The following is a 23,189-nucleotide window of genomic DNA, read 5'->3' on the forward strand; positions in this document are numbered from 1 at the left end:
TGACCGAAATTCCTGAAATTTTGTATTTAGTCATTTTACTTCAATACAACTCGTGGTGGAGGATATAACAAGTTTGGCCCGGCCGAACTTAACGCCATTCTTACTTGTTTCGTATGTCTTCCAACACTGGTTTGTTGTGTCAGTTGTTCCTTTCGCTTTTAACTAAACTTTAAAGTTTGTTCATGACAACAGTTTTCTCCATTCTTACACGCTCCATAACCCATTTTCATTAAAAAACTAATAACTCTGCTTTTTCGGCAGGAGCGGTGACTTTCGGTAACCATAGCATGCACAATTTATTTCAATATGTTCATATCTTGTTAATTTATTTTTCTAAATACTCTTTTTAATTTTTTTTTTGTGGCTTATTAAAGTGATTTATGATCAAATAAAGCAGTCATTCATTACTAACGGCTTATTACTACCATGATGTAGCAACATATTTTATTAATATCAAACATTTTATTGTTTAAATTTGAGGTATCATCAGTGTATGTGTACATTTTACCACTATATGACATTTTAGTTAAGCTCATATGAATAATGATTTTTTTAAACAAATATCCATTGTTCAAAGATATGGAAAAAACGTATACATATTAATGTATATGGAGTTTGAAAACTTTTCATTTTTGGTTGTCCTCAGTTTTTTGATCATAATTCATTCGTGTATTGTTTGTTTTTTGATAAAAATGTCTGCATATTCATGTTTACTTTAATACAATGCCGCAGCGTGGAATGCTGAAGGCAAAACTGTATATTATGTACATTATTTCAAATCGAATGCTAAACTAATGTTCCATGAACTGAAAAGTTTCAAACTGTGCGATAACTTTAGCCGACAATGTAATGACTCTGACAAGGATTCATTTGAAAGTTTGACAAATTATCAAATTACTATATTAAATAAATGGTATTCAATATTGAAATAAAGAAAATATTTTTAAAGTATTGGTCAGTGAGTTAAACATATTTTTTGTGGCAGCATTCACTAAAAATTGTTCTACATTTTATAATTAGTATTAATAACCTATTGCTTTCAGAGCCAATAATAATAGTCAAACCAAATTGGAATGAACTGCTGAAAATTCTTTCCTTCTGACTGAAAAAATAAATATATGATACTTACTTACTTAGCTGGCCCATTACAGAACATTTGTTCCATAGGCCGAACTAAGACAAGATCTCCATTCCTCTCTATTTGTTGCTTCGCACTCTGGAATACCGCGCCTTTTCATCTCATCATCCACTTGTTTGCGCCATCTATTCCTTGGCCTGCCAATTCTGCGTGCACCGCCAAGCGGTCCGTATTTATACGCCTTTTTAGCGGGTTCATCATCGCTTATTCTTATGATATGGCCTAGCCAACGCAATCGCTGCATCTCGATACGTTTAACTATATTGATGTCGTTGTATAGCAGATGCAGTTCATGGTTCATGCGACGTCGATATTCACCGTCAACGCAGATTGGTCCGTAGATCTTTCGAAGAATTTTTCTCTCAAACACACCAAGCACTGCCTTATCTACTTGCGCAAGTACCCAGGCTTCGGAGCCAAACATCAGCACGGGTAGTATCAGTGTTTTGTAGAGCGTTATTTTTGTTTGACGAGATGTGGCTTTGTTTTTAAACTGCTTACTTAAACCAAAGTAGCATCTGTTAGCCAATACAATTCTTCTTTTTATTTCACAACTGATGTCGTTTGTTGTGTTTACGGAGGTGCCGAGGTAGACAAAGTCTTTTACTACCTCAATATTATAGGAACCAACTTCCACAGTCGGTCCGAGCTCAATGGACGCATTGCGCGTCGACACCATCAACTTGGTCTTCTCACCGTTTACCGCCAGACCCACTTTAGCAGATTCTCCTTCGACCTTTATAAAGGTATCAGTTACTTCTTTTACTGATCGGCCCATGATGTCTATATCATCAGCATAAGCAAGGAACATGTGGCTATTGGTGTAAATTGTGCCATTTCTTTTGACGCTTGCCTCTAGTATAACCTTTTCCAGCAGGATGTTGAAGAGATCACACGAAAGGCTGTCTCCTTGTCTGAAACCTCTTTTGGTACCAAACTCTTCGGAGAGGTTCTTTCCTATTTTAACTGAGGACCTCGTGTCAGTTAAAGTCATTTCACAAAGCCGGATGAGCTTTGCTGGGATACCAAATTCAGACATGGCTTGGAATACCTTTGAACGCAGCGGGCTGCCGAAGGCTGCTTTATAATCGACAAAAAGGTGATAGGTGTCGATCTGCATCTCTTGGGTCTTCTCCAGGATTTGCTGCAGGGTAAATATCTGGTCAATGGTGGACTTGCCAGGTCTAAAGCCGCATTGGTATGGTCCAATTATCTCGTTGACCATTGGCTTTAGTCGTTCGCACAATATCCCTGACACGATCTTGTAGGCAATAGGGAGTAGACTTATGCCCCTATAGTTAGAGCATACAGTCTTATCTCCCTTCTTGTGGACGGGGCACAGGATACTCAAGTTCCAATCGTTGGGTACTCGTTCTTCCTGCCAGATGGTGCTAACTAGCTGATGAATACACCTTATCAGCGTGTCGCCTCCGGTTTTGAACAGCTCGGCTGGTAAGCCATCGGCCCCTGCTGCCTTATTATTCTTCAGCCTATTTATTGCTGTCCTTACCTCATCTTGGCTGGGCGGTATACATTCAATACCATCTTCTGGGATTGGGACTGTGGTATCTTCGTCGTCTTCCCTGCTATTGGATTTGAAAAATATTCTTTCCATATCCAGAGTACACTATCTGTATCAGTTACCAAATTACCTTGCTGGTCTCTACAGGAGGATGTGCCTGTACCAAAGCCATCAGTTTGATGCTTGACTCTTTGGTAGAATTTTCGGACTTCATTCTGGCTCCTGTACATCTCGATTTTTTCACACTCCCGCTTTTCCATCTCTCTCTTTTTCCTGCGGAAAAGACGTTTCTCCTCTCTCCTTTTCTCCCTGTATCTCTCTCGTGCACTACGAGTTGCTACAGATTGTAAAGTAGCCCTATATGCCGGATTTTTCTCTTCGGTGGCAGCACGACACTCCTGATCATACCATGGATTCCTTGGTGGAGGTCTCTGGTATCCAAGTATGGATTTTACGGCTGTTTGCCCGGAGTGGGCAATGCTTTGCCATTGCGCTGATATGTTATCGGGATGAGGAGTGTTTTGATTAAGCAATTGGGCTAGTTGAGTGGAATATGCTGTGGCTATCTGTTGTGATTGCAGCTTACCGATGTCTAACTTTCGTGTTGTGTCTGTTCGTACTTTGTTTGCTACGTTTAAGCGGGTGCGTACCTTTGCTGCAACAAGGTAGTGGTCCGAATCAATGTTTGCGCCTGGGAACGATCGTACATCCAACACGCTCGATGAATGTCTTCCATCTATCACAACATGATCAATTTGATTTGGTATCTTCCATCCCCTACGTCACATCTGAGAAAAAATACATATATGATACATCTGACAGAAAATGGTTTATAACACGTACCAAGCATTTAACACAAAGCATCGAAACCTCCTAATAGAAAGTGGAATTTAGCCTCGCCATCTTCCATCTTCCATCGCCGTAGGGGATGGAAGATACCAAGGAACGGTCCTGACCGGTTTTAACATGGCAAAGCCCAGGATTTATCTTGGTCCCTCTTTCATCCCAAGTGGACACTGACCTCCCCGTGGTGTCACCTGGGGAACTGCCTTTAACACCCGTTAAAGGTAGTGAGCTAACATGTGCCGCGCGTTCACCCATAAGAACGTTAAAAACTTGGGTTTGGGCGTCGGGTTAGTAACCCACCTCTAGAAAAAACAGCCTACTATGAAAAAACGAAAGAAAAGAAAAACAAACCCCTCTAAAGTTGACGAACCCCGCAAACGTTTTAAGGACCATGATCTGCGAATCTGCACCTGGAATGTTCGCACTCTTTATAGAGAAGGTGCAGTCTTCGCATTGGCAGACGTACTTGAAAAGTACAAGACCGATATTACTGCCATACAGGAAATACGATGGATTGGGAAAGGCGTCACAACAACACCTAAAGGTGACGCACTGTATTATAGCTGCCATGACGTAGAGCATGAGTTTGGTTGTGGATTCGTAGTTAGTCGGAGACTAAAACATCTTGTATCCAGCTTCACTCCAGTGAATGAAAGACTTGCTGCAATTCGAATAAAAGCTAAATTCTTCAACATCAGCTTTATTTGCGCTCATGCTCCCACTGAAGAAAAGGATGAACAGACCAAAGATATATTTTACGAGCGCTTAGAAGAAACATATGACCGTTGCCCTGCCCATGACATTAAAATTATTCTAGGCGATTTTAATGCCAAAATTGGAAAGGAGAATATCTTTGGCCCAACAGTCGGGAAATTCAGTCTCCACAGTGAAACATCTGACAATGGTATGAGACTGATAGACTTTGCAGCTGCAAAAAACATGGTAGTTAGCAGTACCAGATTTAATCATCTCGATATTCATAAGGGCACCTGGCTGTCTCCAGATCAGAAAACAAGAAACCAAATTGATCATGTTGTGATAGATGGAAGACATTCATCGAGCGTGTTGGATGTACGATCGTTCCGAGGCGCAAACATTGATTCGGACCACTACCTTGTTGCAGCAAAGGTACGCACCCGCTTAAACGTAGCAAACAAAGTACGAACAGACACAACACGAAAGTTAGACATCGGTAAGCTGCAATCACAACAGATAGCCACAGCATATTCCACTCAACTAGCCCAATTGCTTAATCAAAGCCCTCCTCATCCCGATAACATATCAGCGCAATGGCAAAGCATTGCCCACTCCATGCAAACAGCCGCAAAATCCATACTTGGATACCAGAGACTTCCACCAAGGAATCCATGGTATGATGAGGAGTGTCGTGCTGCCACCGAAGAGAAAAATGCGGCATATAAGGCTACTTTACAATCCGTAGCAACGCGTAGCGCACGAGAGAGATACAGGGAGAAAAGGAGAGAGGAGAAACGTCTTTTCCGCAGGAAAAAGAGAGAGATGGAAAAGCGGGAGTGTGAAAAAATCGAGATGTACAGGAGCCAGAATGAAGTCCGAAAATTCTACCAAAGAGTCAAGCATCAAACTGATGGCTTTGGTACAGGCACATCCTCCTGTAGAGACCAGCAAGGTAATTTGGTAACTGATACAGATAGTGTACTCAGGATATGGAAAGAACATTTTTCAAATCTGTTGGTATCCAATTGCAGCGAAGACGACGAAGATACCACAGTCCCAATCCCAGAAGATGGTATTAAATGTATACCGCCCAGCCAAGATGAGGTAAAGACAGCAATAAATCGGCTGAAGAATAATAAGGCAGCAGGGGCCGATGGCTTGCCAGCCGAGCTGTTCAAAACCGGAGGCGACACGCTGATAAGGTGTATTCATCAGCTAGTTAGCACCATCTGGCAGGAAGAACGAGTACCCGACGATTGGAACCTGAGTATCCTGTGCCCCGTCCACAAGAAGGGAGATAAGACTGTATGCTCTAACTATAGGGGCATAAGTCTACTCCCTATTGCCTACAAGATCGTGTCAGGGATATTGTGCGAACGACTAAAGCCTATGGTCAACGAGATAATTGGACCATACCAATGCGGCTTTAGACCTGGCAAGTCAACCATTGACCAGATATTTACCCTGCGGCAAATCCTGGAGAAGACCCAAGAGATGCAGATCGACACCTACCACCTTTTTGTCGATTATAAAGCAGCCTTCGACAGTCCGCTGCGCTCAAAGGTATTCCAAGCCATGTCTGAATTTGTTATTCCCGCAAAGCTCATCCGGCTTTGTAAAATGACTTTAACTGACACGAGGTCCTTAGTTAAAATAGGAAAGAACCTCTCCGAAGAGTTTGGTACCAAAAGAGGTTTCAGACAAGGAGACAACCTTTCGTGTGACCTCTACAACATCCTGCTAGAAAAGGTTATACGAGAGGCAAACGTCAAAAGAAGTGGCACAATCTACACCAATAGTCACATGTTACTTGCTTATGCTGATGATATAGACATCATGGGTCGATCAGTAAAAGAAGTAACTGATACCTTTATAAAGGTCGAAGGAGAATCTGCTAAAGTGGGTCTGGCGGTAAACGGTGAGAAGACCAAGTTGATGGTGTCGACGCGCAATGCGTCCATTGAGCTCGGACCGACTGTGGAAGTTGGTTCCTATAATATTGAGGTAGTAAAAGACTTCGTCTACCTCGGCACCTCCGTCAACACAACAAACGACATCAGTTGTGAAATAAAAAGAAGAATTGTATTGGCCAACAGATGCTACTTTGGATTAAGTAAGCAGTTTAAAAACAAAGCCACATCTCGTCAAACAAAAATAACGCTCTACAAAACACTGATACTACCCGTGCTGATGTATGGCTCCGAAGCCTGGGTACTTGCGCAAGCAGACATGGCAGTGCTTGGTGTGTTTGAGAGAAAAATTCTTCGAAAGATCTACGGACCAATCTGCGTTGACGGTGAATATCGACGTCGCATGAACCACGAGCTGTATCTGCTATACAACGACATCAATATTGTTAAACGTATCGAGATGCAGCGATTGCGTTGGCTAGGCCATATCATAAGAATGAGCGATGATGAACCCGCTAAAAAGGCGTATGAATACATGCCACATGGCGGTGCACGCAGAATTGGCAGGCCAAGGAATAGATGGCGCAAACAAGTGGATGATGAGATGACAAGGCGCGGTATTCCAGAGTGCAAAGCAACAAATAGAGAGGAATGGAGATCTCTTCTTAGTTCGGCCTATAGAACAAATGTTCTGTAATGGGTCAGCTAAGTAAGTAAGTAATAAAACAGAAAGTGCATTTACTAGTGGTAAATTGTGTTGAAACAGAAATAGATAAGGAAATTCATAAATATTTTAAAATACCTGCAATTAGCAGATACAATAGGTCAACTCGAAAGAAATGTAATAAGATACTGTTACAAAAATATATATTACGCTGTTTTGTTTTTTATACCCTCCACCATAGTATGGAGGGTATATTAAGTTTGTCATTCCGTTTGTAACACATCGAACTAATCATTTGCGACCCTATAAAGTATATATATTCTTGATCAGGATAAAATTCTAAGACGATCTAGCCATGTCCGTCTGTCCGTCCGTCTGTTGTAATCACTCTAGAGTCCGCAATAATTGAGATAGAGTGCTGAAATTTTGCACCCTAGGGTCTTTTTTCCATAGGCAGATCAAGTTCGAAGATGGCCTATATCGGTCCACCCTTTGGTATAGCCCCCATATAACGGTACCTCCGGATTTGGGGTATTTTGACGTTCTTCGCCACATTTGCAGACCGAATTAGCTATAATTTGGCACATAAGGTTCCTAGTGACCAACAAACTTATATCCCAAAGGATATGGACATAGGTCCATGTTTTGGTATAGCCCCCATATAACGGTACCTCCCGATTTTCGGTATTGTGAGAATTTTAGCCACAATTTGTAACCGAACTATCTGCAATTTGACATTTGAGGTTCTCAGTGGTCATGAAATATCTCCACCAAACATCGTCAACATTGGTCCATGTTTTGGTATAGCCCCCATATAACGGTACCTCCAGATTTTCGGTATTTTGAGAATTTGAGCCACAATTTCTAACCGAACTATCTGAAATTTGACATTTGAGGTTCTCAGTGGTCATGAAACATCTCCAAGAAACATCGTCAACATAGGTCTATGTTTTGGTATAGCCCCCATATATCGGTACCTCCCGATTTTCGGTATTTTGAGAATTTTAGCTACAATTTTTAACCGAACTAGCTGTAATTTGCCATTTGAGGTTCTCAGTGGTCATGAAACATCTCCACCAAACATCGTCAACATAGGTCCATGTTTTGGTATAGCCCCCATATAACGGTACCTCCCGATTTTCGGTATTTTGAGAATTTTAGCTACAATTTTTAACCGAACTAGCTGTAATTTGCCATTTGAGGTTCTCAGTGGTCATGAAACATCTCCACCAAACATCGTCAACATAGCCCCATGTTTTGGTATAGCCACCATATAACGGCACCTCCCGATTTTCAGTATTTTGAGAATTTTAGCTGAACGCATTTTTTTTAGATTAGAAAACACTGTGCAACAAAATGGAGGTGAAAGTCTGGGGCACGGAAAATTCCTCTTGGGGAAGAAAGGCCTTGGTGAGTATATTATGAACCCCGAAGGACAGATCCGCCGTGAGTCGAACTTCCGCGTTATGGCGTGATGAAATTTTTGTTAGAGACCCTGTGGGCCATCAGGAATTAGCGTTATATCTTTGTTCACTGTTGCTTAAGTGCTCTGCAGAAACAACAATCAAAGATATAATGCTAATTCATGATGGCTTACAGGGTCTCTTGCAAAAACTTCATCACGCCATAACGCGGAAGTTCGACTCACGGCGCATCTTTCCTTCGAGGTTTTTATTATACACACCAAGGGCTTTCATCTCCAAAAGGAATTATCTCTGCCCCAACATTTGTGTTCACAGTGTAATTTAAGCAATAGTGGGAGGCAGTAGGAGTCTATCCATTGTCGAAAAGTTGTTCCACCTAAAATTGTGAAAGGACCCTAATTATTCCATTTTAATTACAATTTTATGGTGGAGGGTATATAAAGTTCGGCGCGGCCGAACTTAACGACTTTTTACTTGCTTAATGCTAAATTGCTAATTGTATAGTTTATTATATAAGTAAGTTTTGTAGATATATATACGATTTTGCCTTGTTCTGAAGGTATTTAAAAAATAAATACAGAGTCCCTAAATATAATCATAAAGATGATCGCACGCTCATTTTTGGCTTTGAAAATTCATATGTTTATCTGTGGTAAAACCTTATAATACACTGTAATAATCTCTAGAAGTTTTATGTTATTCAATAAAGTGTATAAATGGTTCCACGATAAACCTAAACAAAATTAATCAAAGACCACCTCCTAAATATCTTAGCAGAATATCACACAAATTGAAATGAAAACAAACGCAATTTAGCAACGCCTCAGGATAACATTTAATGCAATGTTGTGCCTTATACGAGATAAACACAAAAAACCATACCATATGTGAATATGTGATTTAAAAATAATAACATTAATTTTGTCGTATGCTTATACCATATAAATTTCTAATACAAATAAAATACAGCTTTCAATTTCATATGAACAAATAATGTTTTTATTCACTTGTCTTGTCTGGCTGCGGCATTATTTTTATTTTCCACAAATACATACATCACATCCGTATTCAATGGAAAAACAAAACAAGTATATGTATGTGTGTATACATGTGTATATGTGTGTACGCAGACTTAACGATTTAACCTAATGTACATTTAAAGTATTTTGACATTTGATTGATTATAGTTGACATCAAACAGGGAAAAAGGTTCCTCAGAGCTCAATTGAAAAATAAAACACCCTAACCATATCGTATACCCTGAAATAGTATCCCCATAAATAAAAACGATTGTATTTTTTTTTTATTTTTCATCATGAAAATTTTAACATGCTATTATTTTATTTGTGTTTTTTTTTGTGTGTTTACAGGTTTTCGGCTCGCCAAGTACACCAATATTGGAAAATCCAGAACATCAGACACGTTGGTATTTCAAATATTTTTTGGGCAAATGTAAGTAAATCAAATTTAAAATTGTCAATAGATATTAGAGAGTGACTGTGCGAAAATAAAGAGAGAGAAAACTGAAATGGATTTTTTGTTGCTTACAATGTTTTATTCATCAAAGAATGGGATACTCTATACAATAGACACATGAGCGTGTGTCCGTCCACCTACGTGCATATTTGTATGTATACGTATGTATATGTGTATGGAATATTCTTGGTAGTGACCATTATATAGGATTTAATAAAAAAGGCCTTCTATTTTGGCATCGTATTTATTTGTATTTTATCAAGAGAATATAGGATCTAAACAATGATGAAAGAAAGTGTCCGAAGCAATCAAAGCAGGAATATGCTTCGTAGGAACAATGAGAGGGTAAAGCATTCCACAAAAATCCCAAAGCCAAATAATTGGTTTGTTGTGTACTTTTTGGTAGCTATTTCTGTTGGCCTAACTAAGTAGTTTGGTTCAGATTGCTCGTCCGTCTTTTATCAACTGAAATCAAACTTCAGGCCGTAAATACTGATTCTTTGTCAAAGATTTTAAATAGAATTTGGCATATCCAATTGGAATAGACACCTACTGTTTATATTGATGATGTGAAGTTTTGACCGTGTGAAATATATAAATCAAACAGAATCTTCGCCTACCTTTGACACCGCTCTGAAGATCAGAGTTTACGCCGATAAGCACCAAAATTGGTAGAACCTTGAGACAAAGGAGAGGCATACAAATTTGTATACATATTTAAATATACCGCAGAGAATAACAGGCTTAACGACCCGCGTAATCCAGTTCCCCTGTCATATATGACTAAAAATAGAAGTAGCTTGGTGGTGGTGTAGATACGCAGCAAATTCGGATTCGTTTGTCATTATGCAGACCATTACAAAGTAATGTATAAATGTAAAACTACTTAGTTATGGGTACTTTACACGATATGTTTTTTACATATGAGCTGTCACTTTGCATATACATTATGTATGGGAGAAGTGACAACTCATATGTAAAAAACATATCGTGTAAAGTACCCATTAGTAATGAGTATGGTGGCTCAGAGCGTGTGTATGACTACAAATCCTTGTGTTGTGCGTTCAACCCTCGCCAACCGCAGTCAATTTTTTTGTTAACAAAATAAAGAACAGTTGGTGGTGCATATGTAAGCCTTTAAAGAAACCTTAATGTTCGTACGCGTGGCACAGTGCGCAGTGTGTTCAGCCATAAATCAGAAGTTTGCATGATCAAATCCAGCAGCAACCAAAATATAAAAATATGAAGTGTGTTGAAATTTAAAACAAATTCCACCTCAACTGTTCTAAATATATAACTGTATAGGCGAGGAAATAACATTCAGTTCATTCAGGAAATAATATTCAGTTCTAATGTTATTGATGTAAAAATCAATCTTAAGAGCTAAGTTGTATTATAATGCTTAGTGTAACTAATTATAATGCCTTAAAGTAAGCGCACATATTACTTATCTGTTTACCACTTGCTGAGTACATCTTTTTGTGTACTCGTATCATGTCCTTTATTATCAGTAAACATTCAGCTGTGGAAAGTGTTGTCACTTAAGTGCTAAGTACTTTCATATTTTTATTACAACAACATTAATATTTATGGCTCTAAACACTTAAAGATGCTACTAAAATATTATGAGCGCTAGTGAACCTATCTAACAATGAAATAGAAAATGTTGCTGCTGGAAAACTGGCTGATTAAAATATTTTCCAATATAACATGAAGTTCCCTATTAGCGCAACCATTACTAAATGATGTACAAAAACACTGTACAACACAAAAAATAATTACAAGATAATTCGGCCAGATAATGAAAGAGGACCGAAAAAAAGAAGACACGTGTATCGGTGTTTTGAAAGTTTACGTCGGGAAGTAACCTAAATAGGCGTGGTAAGTTCCGCCCATTTCTTTGGCAATATTACTCACAACAATGCGGGGTATCTTTTTATGAAAAAATTTAAACCTCATCCGAGTCACTAAAGGGGTCTTTTTGGTCCCTTTTTTCAAAAACATATAACAACTCCTTTAAAATAGGATCGTATCAGATCAAAATATTCTAAAAAATTATTTGCCATAAAATTTTACTATAGGTCACCGAATACACCAAAACTCTAAATCGTACATAAACGCCTGGAATCTGCCAAAAGTAAAATCACGATTTAGGGTTAATGTTGTACTTTATGTGAGTTTATTAAGTTTTGTCCTACAAAACTTCACTCTAGATAGAAAACGTCAAAGACAAAAATATTCTCCATCAAATTTCAATATAAGTCGCCGAAGAAGTGAAATATGTATTTACAATATATATCAATAAAATATATACATCAAGTTTGCCAACAAAACACCCAAATATTTTTTGAATAAATTTGTTCTGTTCTTTTTTCGAGTTGATGCATGAAAGTAACATGAAATTTAGTTCTAGACGAAAGGTGTTAAAAGAAGAAATATTCTACACAAAATTTCATTGTAAGTCCAGCAACAAACTAGATATCTAAGTTAAATACTTTGTTAATAAAATGACGTTACAAAAGAAGATATTATAGGTAGAAATTATTTGTTAAACTTTTAGACTCTTAATTAAAATTTATTCCATACTGAGTCATTTTATGTATGATTTAGGACCATATTCTACCGTTTTTATTCACATTTCCGTTATCTGCGGTCACAAAATATATTTTATTGATGGTGTTTGATAAGAAATTCTTTCAGAAAATTATGTGTGCTCGATCCAAACTGTTTTTGGAATATCTATGGTGAATATATATAGCGAAAATATTTATAACCCAGATCGGACTATGAAAATGACGTATTTTAGTACTATAAACTAAAATAACGTCATCAGGATAAGTCATAGGTTCGTGATATTGTATGTGAAAATGCGGGGATAGTATACGGATATTGTCCAGTGAATATATTTCAGACATACGAGACTTAACATTTATGGTTGGTCCTAAATACTCTAATGATGGCTGTTACTCCTGCTCTGATAAAATTGACTGAATTATCCCTAGGAACTGACATACTTGTGTGTAGCATAAATGATCATAACAAATTTAGTTAGGATATGGCTAGTTACTTCGATTTCAAGGGTTAATTCTGTCAATTTTATCAGAGCAGGAGTAACAGCCATCATTAGAGTATTTAGGACCATGCCAAAACATTGGATGTTAGGACTCGTATGTCAGATATATATTCACTGGACAATAGCCGTATACTATCCCGCATTTTCACATACAATATCAGGAACCTACGACTTATTCTGATGACGTTATTTTAGTATATAATACTAAAATACGTCATTTTTCGTAGTCCGATCTGGGTTATCAATATTTTCCCTATATATATTCACCACAGATATTTCAAAAATTGTTTGGATCGAGCACACATAATCTTCTGAAAGAATTTCTTATCAAAGACCATCAATAAAATATATTTTGTGACCGCAGATAACGGAAAAGTGAATAAAAACGGTAGAATATGGTCCTAAATCATATATAAAAACGAAAGCTTCTGGAGATGTTAAATATTATAGCTACAAATTTCTTTTGTTCAGAGACTCATAATGAAATTTGTTTTGGAACATTTCTTCTTTTGACACAACCCAAAAAAATATGTATTTTAGGAGATTTTGACTCAGTATGGAATAAATTTTAATTAAGAGTCTAAAAGTTTAACAAATAATTTCTACCCATAATATCTTCTTTTGTAACGTCATTTTATTAACAAAGTATTTAACTTATATATCTAGTTTGTTCTAGGACTTACAATGAAATTTTGTTTAGAATATTTCTTCTTTTAACACCTTTCGTCTAGAACTAAATTTCATGTTACTTTCATGCATCAAGTCGAAAAAGAACAGAACAAATTTATTAAAAAAATATTTGGGTGCTTTGTTGGCAAACTTGATGTATATATTTTCTTGATATATATTGCAAATACATATTTAATTTATTCGGCGACTAATATTGAAATTTGATGGAGATTATTTTTATCTTTGACGTCTTCTATATAGAATGAAGTTTTGTGGGACAAAACTTAATAAATTCAGATTAAGTACAACATTAACCCTAAAATGTGATTTTACTTTTGGCAGATTTCTGGCGTTTAAGTACGATTTAGAGTTTTGGTGTATTCGGCGACCTATAGTAAAAATTTATGACAAATAATTTTGTAGAATATTTTGATCTGATACGATCACATTTTAAAGGAGTTTTTAAATGTTTTTGAAAAAAGGGACCAAAAAGACCCCTTTAGTGACTCGGATGAGGGTTAATTTTTTCATAAAAAGATACCCCGCATTGTTGTCAGTAATATTGCCAAAGACACTTTATACCTAAAATGAATGGATTCCAAGGAATCTGATGTCGAATATTTTAAAACATGTAGAAATGGGCGGAATTTGCCACGCCTATTTAGGTTACTTCCCGACGTAAACTTTAAAAACGCCAATACACGTGTCTTCTTTTTTTCGGTCCTCTTTCATAATCTGTGTGGGGTTTCTCGTAATTTTAAAAAAAAAGTTAGATTTTGTTGTACAGTGTAGTTTGTACAAGAACATACGTCTTTAGCTTATTTTTCAACTTCCAGTGGACATAGAATAACTAGTTATTTTAGTGGTTATAGAATAACTTGTTATTCAATGCGACATGCCCTTGTTACACCCTAAACCACTATGTTGGTTTTGGCCACAAATAATAACATACTTATACATATATACCAAATTGAATGTCTCGAGCTGAGTCGATCTGGCTATGTGTGTCACGCTACAAGTCTCAATTTTGATCGGATCGTCACCAAATTTTAGGTGTTGATAGGTGTCCCGGAGGGGAATTTGGTGATGGTCAGATAATACTAAGGGGTCGGAATGGGATAAAAACTTATTTGGAGAAAAAGTCAACCTTTTTTCCGCGAATATCTCAGCTTCTATAAGGGGTATACCACACGATGTGAAGTAGGTTGTTGTAATTGGTCAACCAACGAAGATATCACAATTGTCGCAAATAAAACCAAACTTTTCATTTTTGCGATTTTAATTATAATGACGAATATCACATCTTTGGTTAGATACTTTCCAAAAGCAAAGCCTGACTATGAAAGTACAAAATTCCATCTTTACAATGATGCAAAGTAGGTTGGCGTAGGTGGCGCTACAGGTCGCAATTTTGATCAGATCGGCACGATGGTTGATGGGGGTCCTGGAGGGGAAGAACCCTATTCATTTTGGTGATGGTCGGATCATATTCAGGGGTCGGAATGAGCAAAAAACTTATTTTGAGAAAAAGTCATGGTTTTATTCTACTGTGAATATCTCCGCTTCTTTTAAGAGTATAGTAAAGCCTGACTATGAAATTAAAAAATCTCATCCTTGTAATCACGCAAAGTAGGTTTGTTGGTATTTGACTACCTAAATAACGGAAATATCGCAATAGTCAGTAATGCATCCCATTTTTCCATCTTTTTTAATCACGCTACAAATAGAGGTTTTGATCGGATCGAAATTTTGAGTGTTGATAGGGGTCCCAGACGGGAAGAGGACTATTGAATTTGAAGATGTCGGATAACATTCAGGGGTCGTAATGGGCAAAAATACAACGTTTAATTCTTATGTGAAAGTATTCGCTTCTAGTAGGGGTATTCCAAAAGCAAACCCTGTTAATGGAAGTATAAAATATTACATTGATGCAAAGTTGGTTGGCGTAGATGGTCGAACAACGGAGATATCACAATAGTCGCTGATCCAACCCAAGTCTTCATTTTAGGGATTTAAATTGTAATGACGAATATCTAATAGGAGGGTAATTCCAAATGTTAATGCTGTCAATGGCAAAAAAATTCCACCTTCACAACGATGGTCAAACAATAGAGATATCGTAATAGTCGGTATTACATCAGATTTTTTCATTTTTTGTAGTCACGCTACAGGTCGCAATTTTGATAGGGTCGTAACGACATTTTGGATGTCGATGAGGCTTGGCTGGTGACCTTCCAAAACTAAAATTTGACAATGAAAGTAGAAAACTAGGTAGTAGGTTGTCGTAGGTGATCAAACAATGAAAATATCGCAATAGTCCGTAATACATCGCATTTTTTAATTTTTTTGTAATCACACGGGTGTTAATTTTTTTGAAAGTACATATTAAGACTACAAAAATTCTAGTAGGGGTTTGTCCTGTCAGATACAGTTCGGATTTTATGGCCTCATCTAAACCGGGTTAAAACTACAGTTTTTTGGATTTATCGGGCCTTAATCGCAGAAACGATTAGGAATTTGGCTTTGCTGTTTTTGGCAATATTGTAGCCCTAAACTAGTATAACTTATCTTTTAAACAGACCATATAAGAAAAACTCCATCTTGGGCATCAAAATTGATAAAATATACATTTTACATAATTGTTGAAATCCTGTTCAGTATCAGCTAAACTATTGGGAGTTGAACCAACTAACCTTTTGCAAAAATCTTCCAAATAAAGTTCTCAGCAATTCTTCAGAACATTCTGAAACTCTAAAATGCTTACTCAGTGTTGTTTCAGCGGTATTTTGCATCATATCTTTCAAAACACGTATTTCAAAAACAGTTTACACCAACAGTTTATTCTCGCATTTCGGATTTCACCACATTATTGACATATTTATTAAAATGTCGTTGAAAATATGCTGAAAACAACGTGATATAGGCATTTTACAACAATGACATTCCAGCGAATATTTTTGTAAAGAAAACGTTAAGAAAAATTTTACAGTTTTGGAGATATGGTGCGAAATGTATACCAATTATGGAAATTTTAGATATATTTTAAAATTTAAGGCAATAAATGTAGTTTTTCGAGTTCAGCATTTCACAAAATATTTTATTCTTGTCCTTATCTACAAATTTGCTTCAGAGGTTAGAAGAAGATTCGCATTGGTTTCAGAGATACGGTCCCGAATTGCTTCAAAAAGTCAATATTTAGCCATGTTTAGATAGGGCTATCAAATCCAAGGTGGATCCGACACAACAAAACCCAACTAGGGATTTTGTCGTTTGGGTCTGTACTTCAAGATTAGCTGAAGAATGTTACACAGTGTGATCGGCTGATAATACTCAGGAGTCAGAATTGGCAAAAAAAAAAAAAAACTTCCAAAAGCAAATCCTATCAATGGGGGAAGAAAAGATCACCTTTACAATAATTACTTGAATTGTAATGGCGAATATCCGAGCTTTGTTGGTTACATTTCATTGATCTGAATTGCCTTACCAAAAGTGCTCAAATACTAGAGATATAGAAAAAGACAAATACCTTAGCGTCTCTTCTGCAAACCTTTCAATCAGCACATTGTCGACTTTGGTCAACTATAAAATTATTATTTATACCCCCAGCATTTATGCTAACGAGGGTATATACACTTTCATACGGGCAAATAAAAATGCCTCATCGAAATAATGGTCTTAGACCCCAAGTATGTTTGGACGAAATGTGTTTCAGACAATTTGGACTATCGTAATATTTTATCCAAACTTAGTTTAAATTCGATGATGGGTTATATAGGTCCACTCCTTCCGGTACCATCGAATATGTTCGGAAAATATGTGCGCACGATAACTCTTGAAGGCAGTAACCGATGTGGTCCATACTTTGCATATCGTGAAATTTCTACCAGACTTAGATGAGGTTCTAATATGGACTCAATCGGCCCACTGCTTCGGGTGCCTTCCTCACAAAATTTCGGAAAAGTTCAGTTTAGGAGCTTCTCTCGAATCGCTTTGATTTTTGTTGTATCAACTTGCATTCACTGCCCCAATGCGGCGGTACAAGTTTATTCAGGGGCAAGTCCATACTTCATGAGAAAATAGCCTGAAAGGTGTAAAAACCTCCTATGACACCGTGTGTAGTGGTTGGAGCGCAAGATAACTCTCGGACGGATCTGCCGATTGGGTCTAAAATGTGTCATTCGTAATATTTTGTGCAAGCATAGTTTAAGTTCGAAGATAAGCCATATCGGTCCACTCCTTCAGGTACCTCGCCAAAAAAGTTCAAAAATGTTCGGAAAAATTGTGCGCACGATAACTCTTGAAGGAAGTGACCGATTTGCTCCGTACTTTACACATACTAATATATCTACCAGATATAAGATCAATTTCGAATATGGACTATATTTATGCACTCCTTCGGGTACGTCACACACAAAATTTCGGATAAGTTCACTTTAAGATATGCTCTCGAATCACGTTGATTTTTGTTGAAGCAAATTGCATTCGCTGACCCCATTTACGATAGAACAAGTTTTTTCAGGGGCAAGTAAAGACTTTTTGATAAAATAGCCCGAAAGTTGTTAAAATCCCTATGTCACTGAAACGGCATGCACGGTACACTTTCTTTAACACGGGCCGATGACAGGATTTTGAAAAATCACAGGGGCAAGCTAGACCTTCAAAATTTCGTGCAGATATTTATAATCGACCTCGAAACTAATCTGCCAAATTTGGTTGATATCGGTTTATATATAGATATAGGTCTCATATATATGTCCGCCCGATTTTGAGTAATTAATGGACCAAGCACGAAAATTCTGTCCAATTATGATGATATTTGGAATATGTGGCGGAATTCAGACTGGAAATAAGTTTGGCAAGTTATTTTGAAATCGGTTCAGATTTGGATATAGCTCCCATATATATTTTCGCCGGATTTGAGGTATTTGGTGCAACAAACACGCAATTTCTGTCCAATTTCGATGAAATTTGAAACGTGTGACAGGATTCGGTCTAGAAATATGTTTGCCAAATTATATCGAAATCGGTTCAGATTTGGATATAGCTCCCACATATATTTTCACCCGATTTTAGGTATTTCGTGCAGCAATCACGCTATCTATGTCCAATTGTGATGAAATTTAAAGTGTCTGACGGAATTTGGTCTAGAAAACATTATTGAGACATAATTGTGAAATCTGTTCAGATTCGGATATATTGTTCATAAATTTTCTCTGTCGAAGTTATTTGTTTTCTCATTTTATTTGGTTGATACCGAACTTCCTTGAGAACATAGTTTACATATTTTTCTCTTGACAAAAGAGCCGAAACAGAGGCGGCATGAATCAAGAGCTTGGTATTGTTGCAGTGTTCACAGGAGACTTCCGAGGCAAGTTTTCTTCCTTCACTATAATCCACAATAGGGCGCCCTCTCTCCATTGTATCACTACCTTGTTCTAGCGTAAATACTGTGTCGCTTGCTAACTATAACGTTTTAAATTGTAATACACGATTTGTTGACCTCCAATTTTTAATCCATTTTTGGTTAAGGCGTGTACAAATGTTAAAAACTTGTGTTTTATCTCCCGTTACGAAGTTTTCTTTGACACCTCGATTAAATTTCGCAGAAATCCAGTCTATAACGTGTTTAGGTTTTCGCTGATTTTCTAACCAAAAATTAAAAATATCCAAATTTTTAGGTTTTACGAAATCTGGAAATTGATAATTTTTTTATTCGCAAGTATACGCAAAATTTCTTTTCAAAATCTGGTAGCCGGCAATGTCACGTTTCACCAGATACATACATATTTTTACGAGAATACACCCCGATGCCGAAAGTTATACTCCAAACAACACATGGACGATACCACACACTACATCAAAAAACATTACTTACCGACACAACAAATTATTGACTACATCTAATATTACATTTTTAATAATAATCTTAATTTACACATCATTTCCCGTATTTTCCATTTTTAAAAAAATACATAATATCAACAGATCAGGTTTTGGCGCCAAATACTTAAATTGTTTAATTACGACTGAATGTCAGAAATAAACGGAATGAAAATTATGACATCTTTGGCAGCTTGGCATGTCGCCGGGGGCCGTTGCCAGATTGTAATTTTTTGGTTTTGGAGGTTTGAAAGTGTTAAGAATATAATTCCGTTACTATTTGATTTCAATCACTGACTTGAAAAAATTACTGTTTGCCTCAACAACCTGCCCCATCGTGCAGGGTAACCAATTTGGTCCAAATTTTTAATCTTGTAATATTTTGTCCAAATTTAGTTTAACTTCAACATTTTTGTTTATGTGCAGTTTAGGTTCTGTTCGCAGATCCTTTGGAAATGTATACCGATGCTATTGGTTGTGGTCCGGTTTACAGCGATATTATGTTTTCCGTGCACAAATTCATGCTTCCTGGCATACTGGTCCAAATGTTATACGATGACCCACTGAAATGACTAGTGCGTGCGATATCTATCGAACAGATATGACTCCCAAAATAAGATCCACCTTCATAATGGACTATGTCGGTCCATTCCTTCAAGTACAACTTTAATCCTAATCCACATTTTTGTCTGTAAGTTCAAATGTTCAAAAAGGGCCACAAAATTCAGAAGAGACCTTAAATACATTCGATCTGTCCGTAGGTGTAAGTTTCACTTCACATTGGCTGAGGGTATATATCTGTCGGCAAAACCGACTGACACTTTTTTACTTGTTATTTTGGTTCAGTTAGCTCTAAGTCAGGGTGGGTGAAAACTTTGGCACAGGTGTAGTGGTGTAGGGTATCACATAGTCGGCCCCTTCCCAACTATAGACTTAGGTTAGTAGGTGGTTTTGTGTGTAGTTACGACTACCAAAAAGTACTCTTTAAACACATTATTTGGTAATGATTTTTATTTTGATGAGGAATTTGGACATCTCAACTATACACGCTATCACATATCTTTACGATTTTGTCGGGGATACTTTTGCACATAAATCTGTTGGTTGTCGTCCTCTAGCTCCAAAAAATTAAAAGCTGAATAGTTCTCATTTCCACCATTGAGAAAATTCTTTCCTCTGACCGAAAACTTCTTAGTAAAGGAAAGCCGTCAGTCATGTTTCTGTGCTCTTTTGTTAACTCCAAAAAATTGTTAAAAAGAATAACCGCGTTGGCAAGCTCCCTGTTTCACTCCACGAGTCTTCGACTTCTTATTTCCTACTCAACGTTTCAAACACGCCTGAAAGGAAATCTTGATATGGTAGACACTATTGAAGGCCTTCGATAGGTCAAGAGACACCATGACTCTTCAGTCGTTCGACCTGTTCTGTAATGTCATTTCAGTACTGTGCAGTTTCCGGAATCAATGCTCAATTGGTAAACTGGGAAACTGCTTCTCATCATGGGAAAAAGTAGTGCTGTCATTAAATGATGATGATCATTAAAATCCGCTTGCATCAGACGGTTATTGCCTTCCAAAAGCGACCTAATATCAGGCATACAATGCAGGACACAACTCTTCAACGACAGTACGAGTATTTACACTATGGTGATTAGTTTTCTTACAACATCGTATCCCTGTATCATCTGTATCATATTTTGATTAGTTTTTATTAAGTTTACAAAAACCTGCCGAGCAATCCACTTTGAAATGATTTTTTAAATCATTTTGTTTGTGAGGTTTTTTTTATCGAAATATGATACAGAGGAACAAGGTTATATAAAAGTCATCACCCTAGTACACAGGCGTTTAAAGAACAGTCGATTTTGCCGACAGAAATATAAATGATTATAGCAAAAACTCAAAAAGTAATATTTGATGCCCTTTTTTGAAAAATTGTTAATCCGATGATTTAATCCAATTTTTAAATTTCTTTTATTGGCGAACGCTCTGCTTTGACTAGGGTGATATCTCCCATAATCGATCATCATAACGTTCTCAATTAACAGCATGTAAAAGTATTTGTCTAAACAAGAGAAAATTTTAATCCTACGGTTAAGCGAAATAATAACACATTTTGCTAAATTTAGCTTTAAATAATACATCATTTAATTTTATACACGTATTTCTAAAGAAATTTTTGTAAAATGAATTGCATTGCATCATTTCACAGCAGCAGTAGATTTCTTTCTTTATATTGCTCCACATTTCTCAACATTTATTTCACAAATTGTCTTTTCTTTTCTGCCTTCTGTTTCATTTTCCCTGCAGTACATCAAAACTATGTTGGCATTGATGCTGAAAAAAGTCCATACTTTTTATCGGTTGTTTCACAGGACTCGGGCAATCAAGGAGCTCCCATGTATAGAGCAATACTATTTCGCAAACAGGTAAGTCTAAAAGAATTCAAGGTAATGAAAAAATCACCAGCAGTGGCATCTGGTTAGAAGAAGAAGACGATGAAGAAGAAAAAAAAAACAACAAATAATTTAACACAACCGGCACGTAGCATGAGAATGAAACAAAAACAAATTCATTTGGCACATATCAAAACTTTTGCGAATGCTTTCAAAATATTTTCACAAAGAAAATATCCAATATACGAGTATCTGCTAGAAGATGAATTAAAGATGGTTAGAGCGAAATTTCATAGAAGGGTAAATTACAAGAAGCACATCTTGGAAAATGTCTATCACAAAAAATAAATATTGGGATGCGAAATCAAAGAAAAATATTGGACTGAATTAAATGTTTAAGTTTCATGGATGGAATAGGCTTCTCTGTAATGTCATACCCCCGTTATTATAAGTCTTCTTTTGTTATAGTTTGGATTTACCAAACAGATTTATATCGTTCCGGATAACTTAAAGTTAAAAGTGATGATTGAATTTCAAAGAGGAGCTTCTTAACATTAACTTTCCATGTAAAAATTATATTTTTAATGCCTCCAAATTGGTTTATTTTGCGTTTTGAAATCCATCAGATAGTAAAAGAACACATATAATAATGGCCCTTAATGTATTATTGAGAATCTTGTTCTATTGGGACAATATTTCCACAAAGGTAAATCAGGTTACTTATTTTTCCCCAAAATAATACGCCCCCTTAAATATCAAACAACATCCACCCTGTTTAACACAATCCCTATTCAACCCTGTCAATACTTTCACAAGAGGGTCAATATCTTATTTGGTGAATTGTCAAAGAAGTTTACCAACATATCCTTTATTTAATATTTCAGAAACACAAACATTATTATGTCAATCATTGTGGTGAACTTCAAGCCATTGTAATTCCCATGTGAAAAGTTAATGTACAAAAGACAGACGTTTAGGATGCCTATTATGTATGAAATGTCAACAGTACTAACCACATACGCATTGCTAGAAATCCACCCACTGAAATGAAAATGTTCTTTGTCAAGTCTATAGACCTTCTTTGTTAGTTCGCGATGGAAAAATGTTATTTTATAAAAAATGTCTCCCAAACCCTTTTAAAATGAGATTCAAATGGATTGTTCTTCCATGTACAGTGCTTTGAACTCATTTTCAAACAAAAACAACAACATACCAACACATCTCTACAAATTGAAATTTAACCAAGAAATTTGAATTTGATTATTCAGACAAAAGCTCGGGCGCTTAAATATATAGCGTACGTATAAATATAAACAAATAAAAACATAAAAGAAGACGTGCTCTTGCATGAAAGAAAATGGTAAATGGTGTTTTAATTAAATTGCAATTCAGAAAAGATCAATTTATGTTCTAGAACTTCTTTTAACTTAAATAAACGGTGCTGTAGAACATCGATAATTCATCAGCACAATATGGCCTGCTCTGCGGCGGTATAC

General features: G+C 36.7%; 1 protein-coding gene across 3 annotated transcripts in view; it reads left to right on the plus strand.

Moving 5' to 3' along the window:
• LOC141396596 (GTPase-activating Rap/Ran-GAP domain-like protein 3) overlaps positions 1-23,189 on the plus strand; it is a 559,487-nt gene that overhangs the window by 443,366 nt on the left and 92,932 nt on the right. For all 3 annotated transcript variants that reach the window (XM_073972169.1, XM_073972170.1, XM_073972171.1), the window contains 2 exons: positions 9,571-9,652; positions 21,608-21,726. In XM_073972169.1, coding sequence (XP_073828270.1) covers positions 9,571-9,652; positions 21,608-21,726 — 201 coding nt within the window. The remainder of the gene's footprint in view (positions 1-9,570; positions 9,653-21,607; positions 21,727-23,189) is intronic.

Source organism: Musca autumnalis, unplaced genomic scaffold (genome assembly GCF_047663935.1).
Source record: "Musca autumnalis isolate F117 unplaced genomic scaffold, ASM4766393v1 scaffold_3, whole genome shotgun sequence".
NCBI lineage: Eukaryota > Metazoa > Arthropoda > Insecta > Diptera > Muscidae > Musca > Musca autumnalis.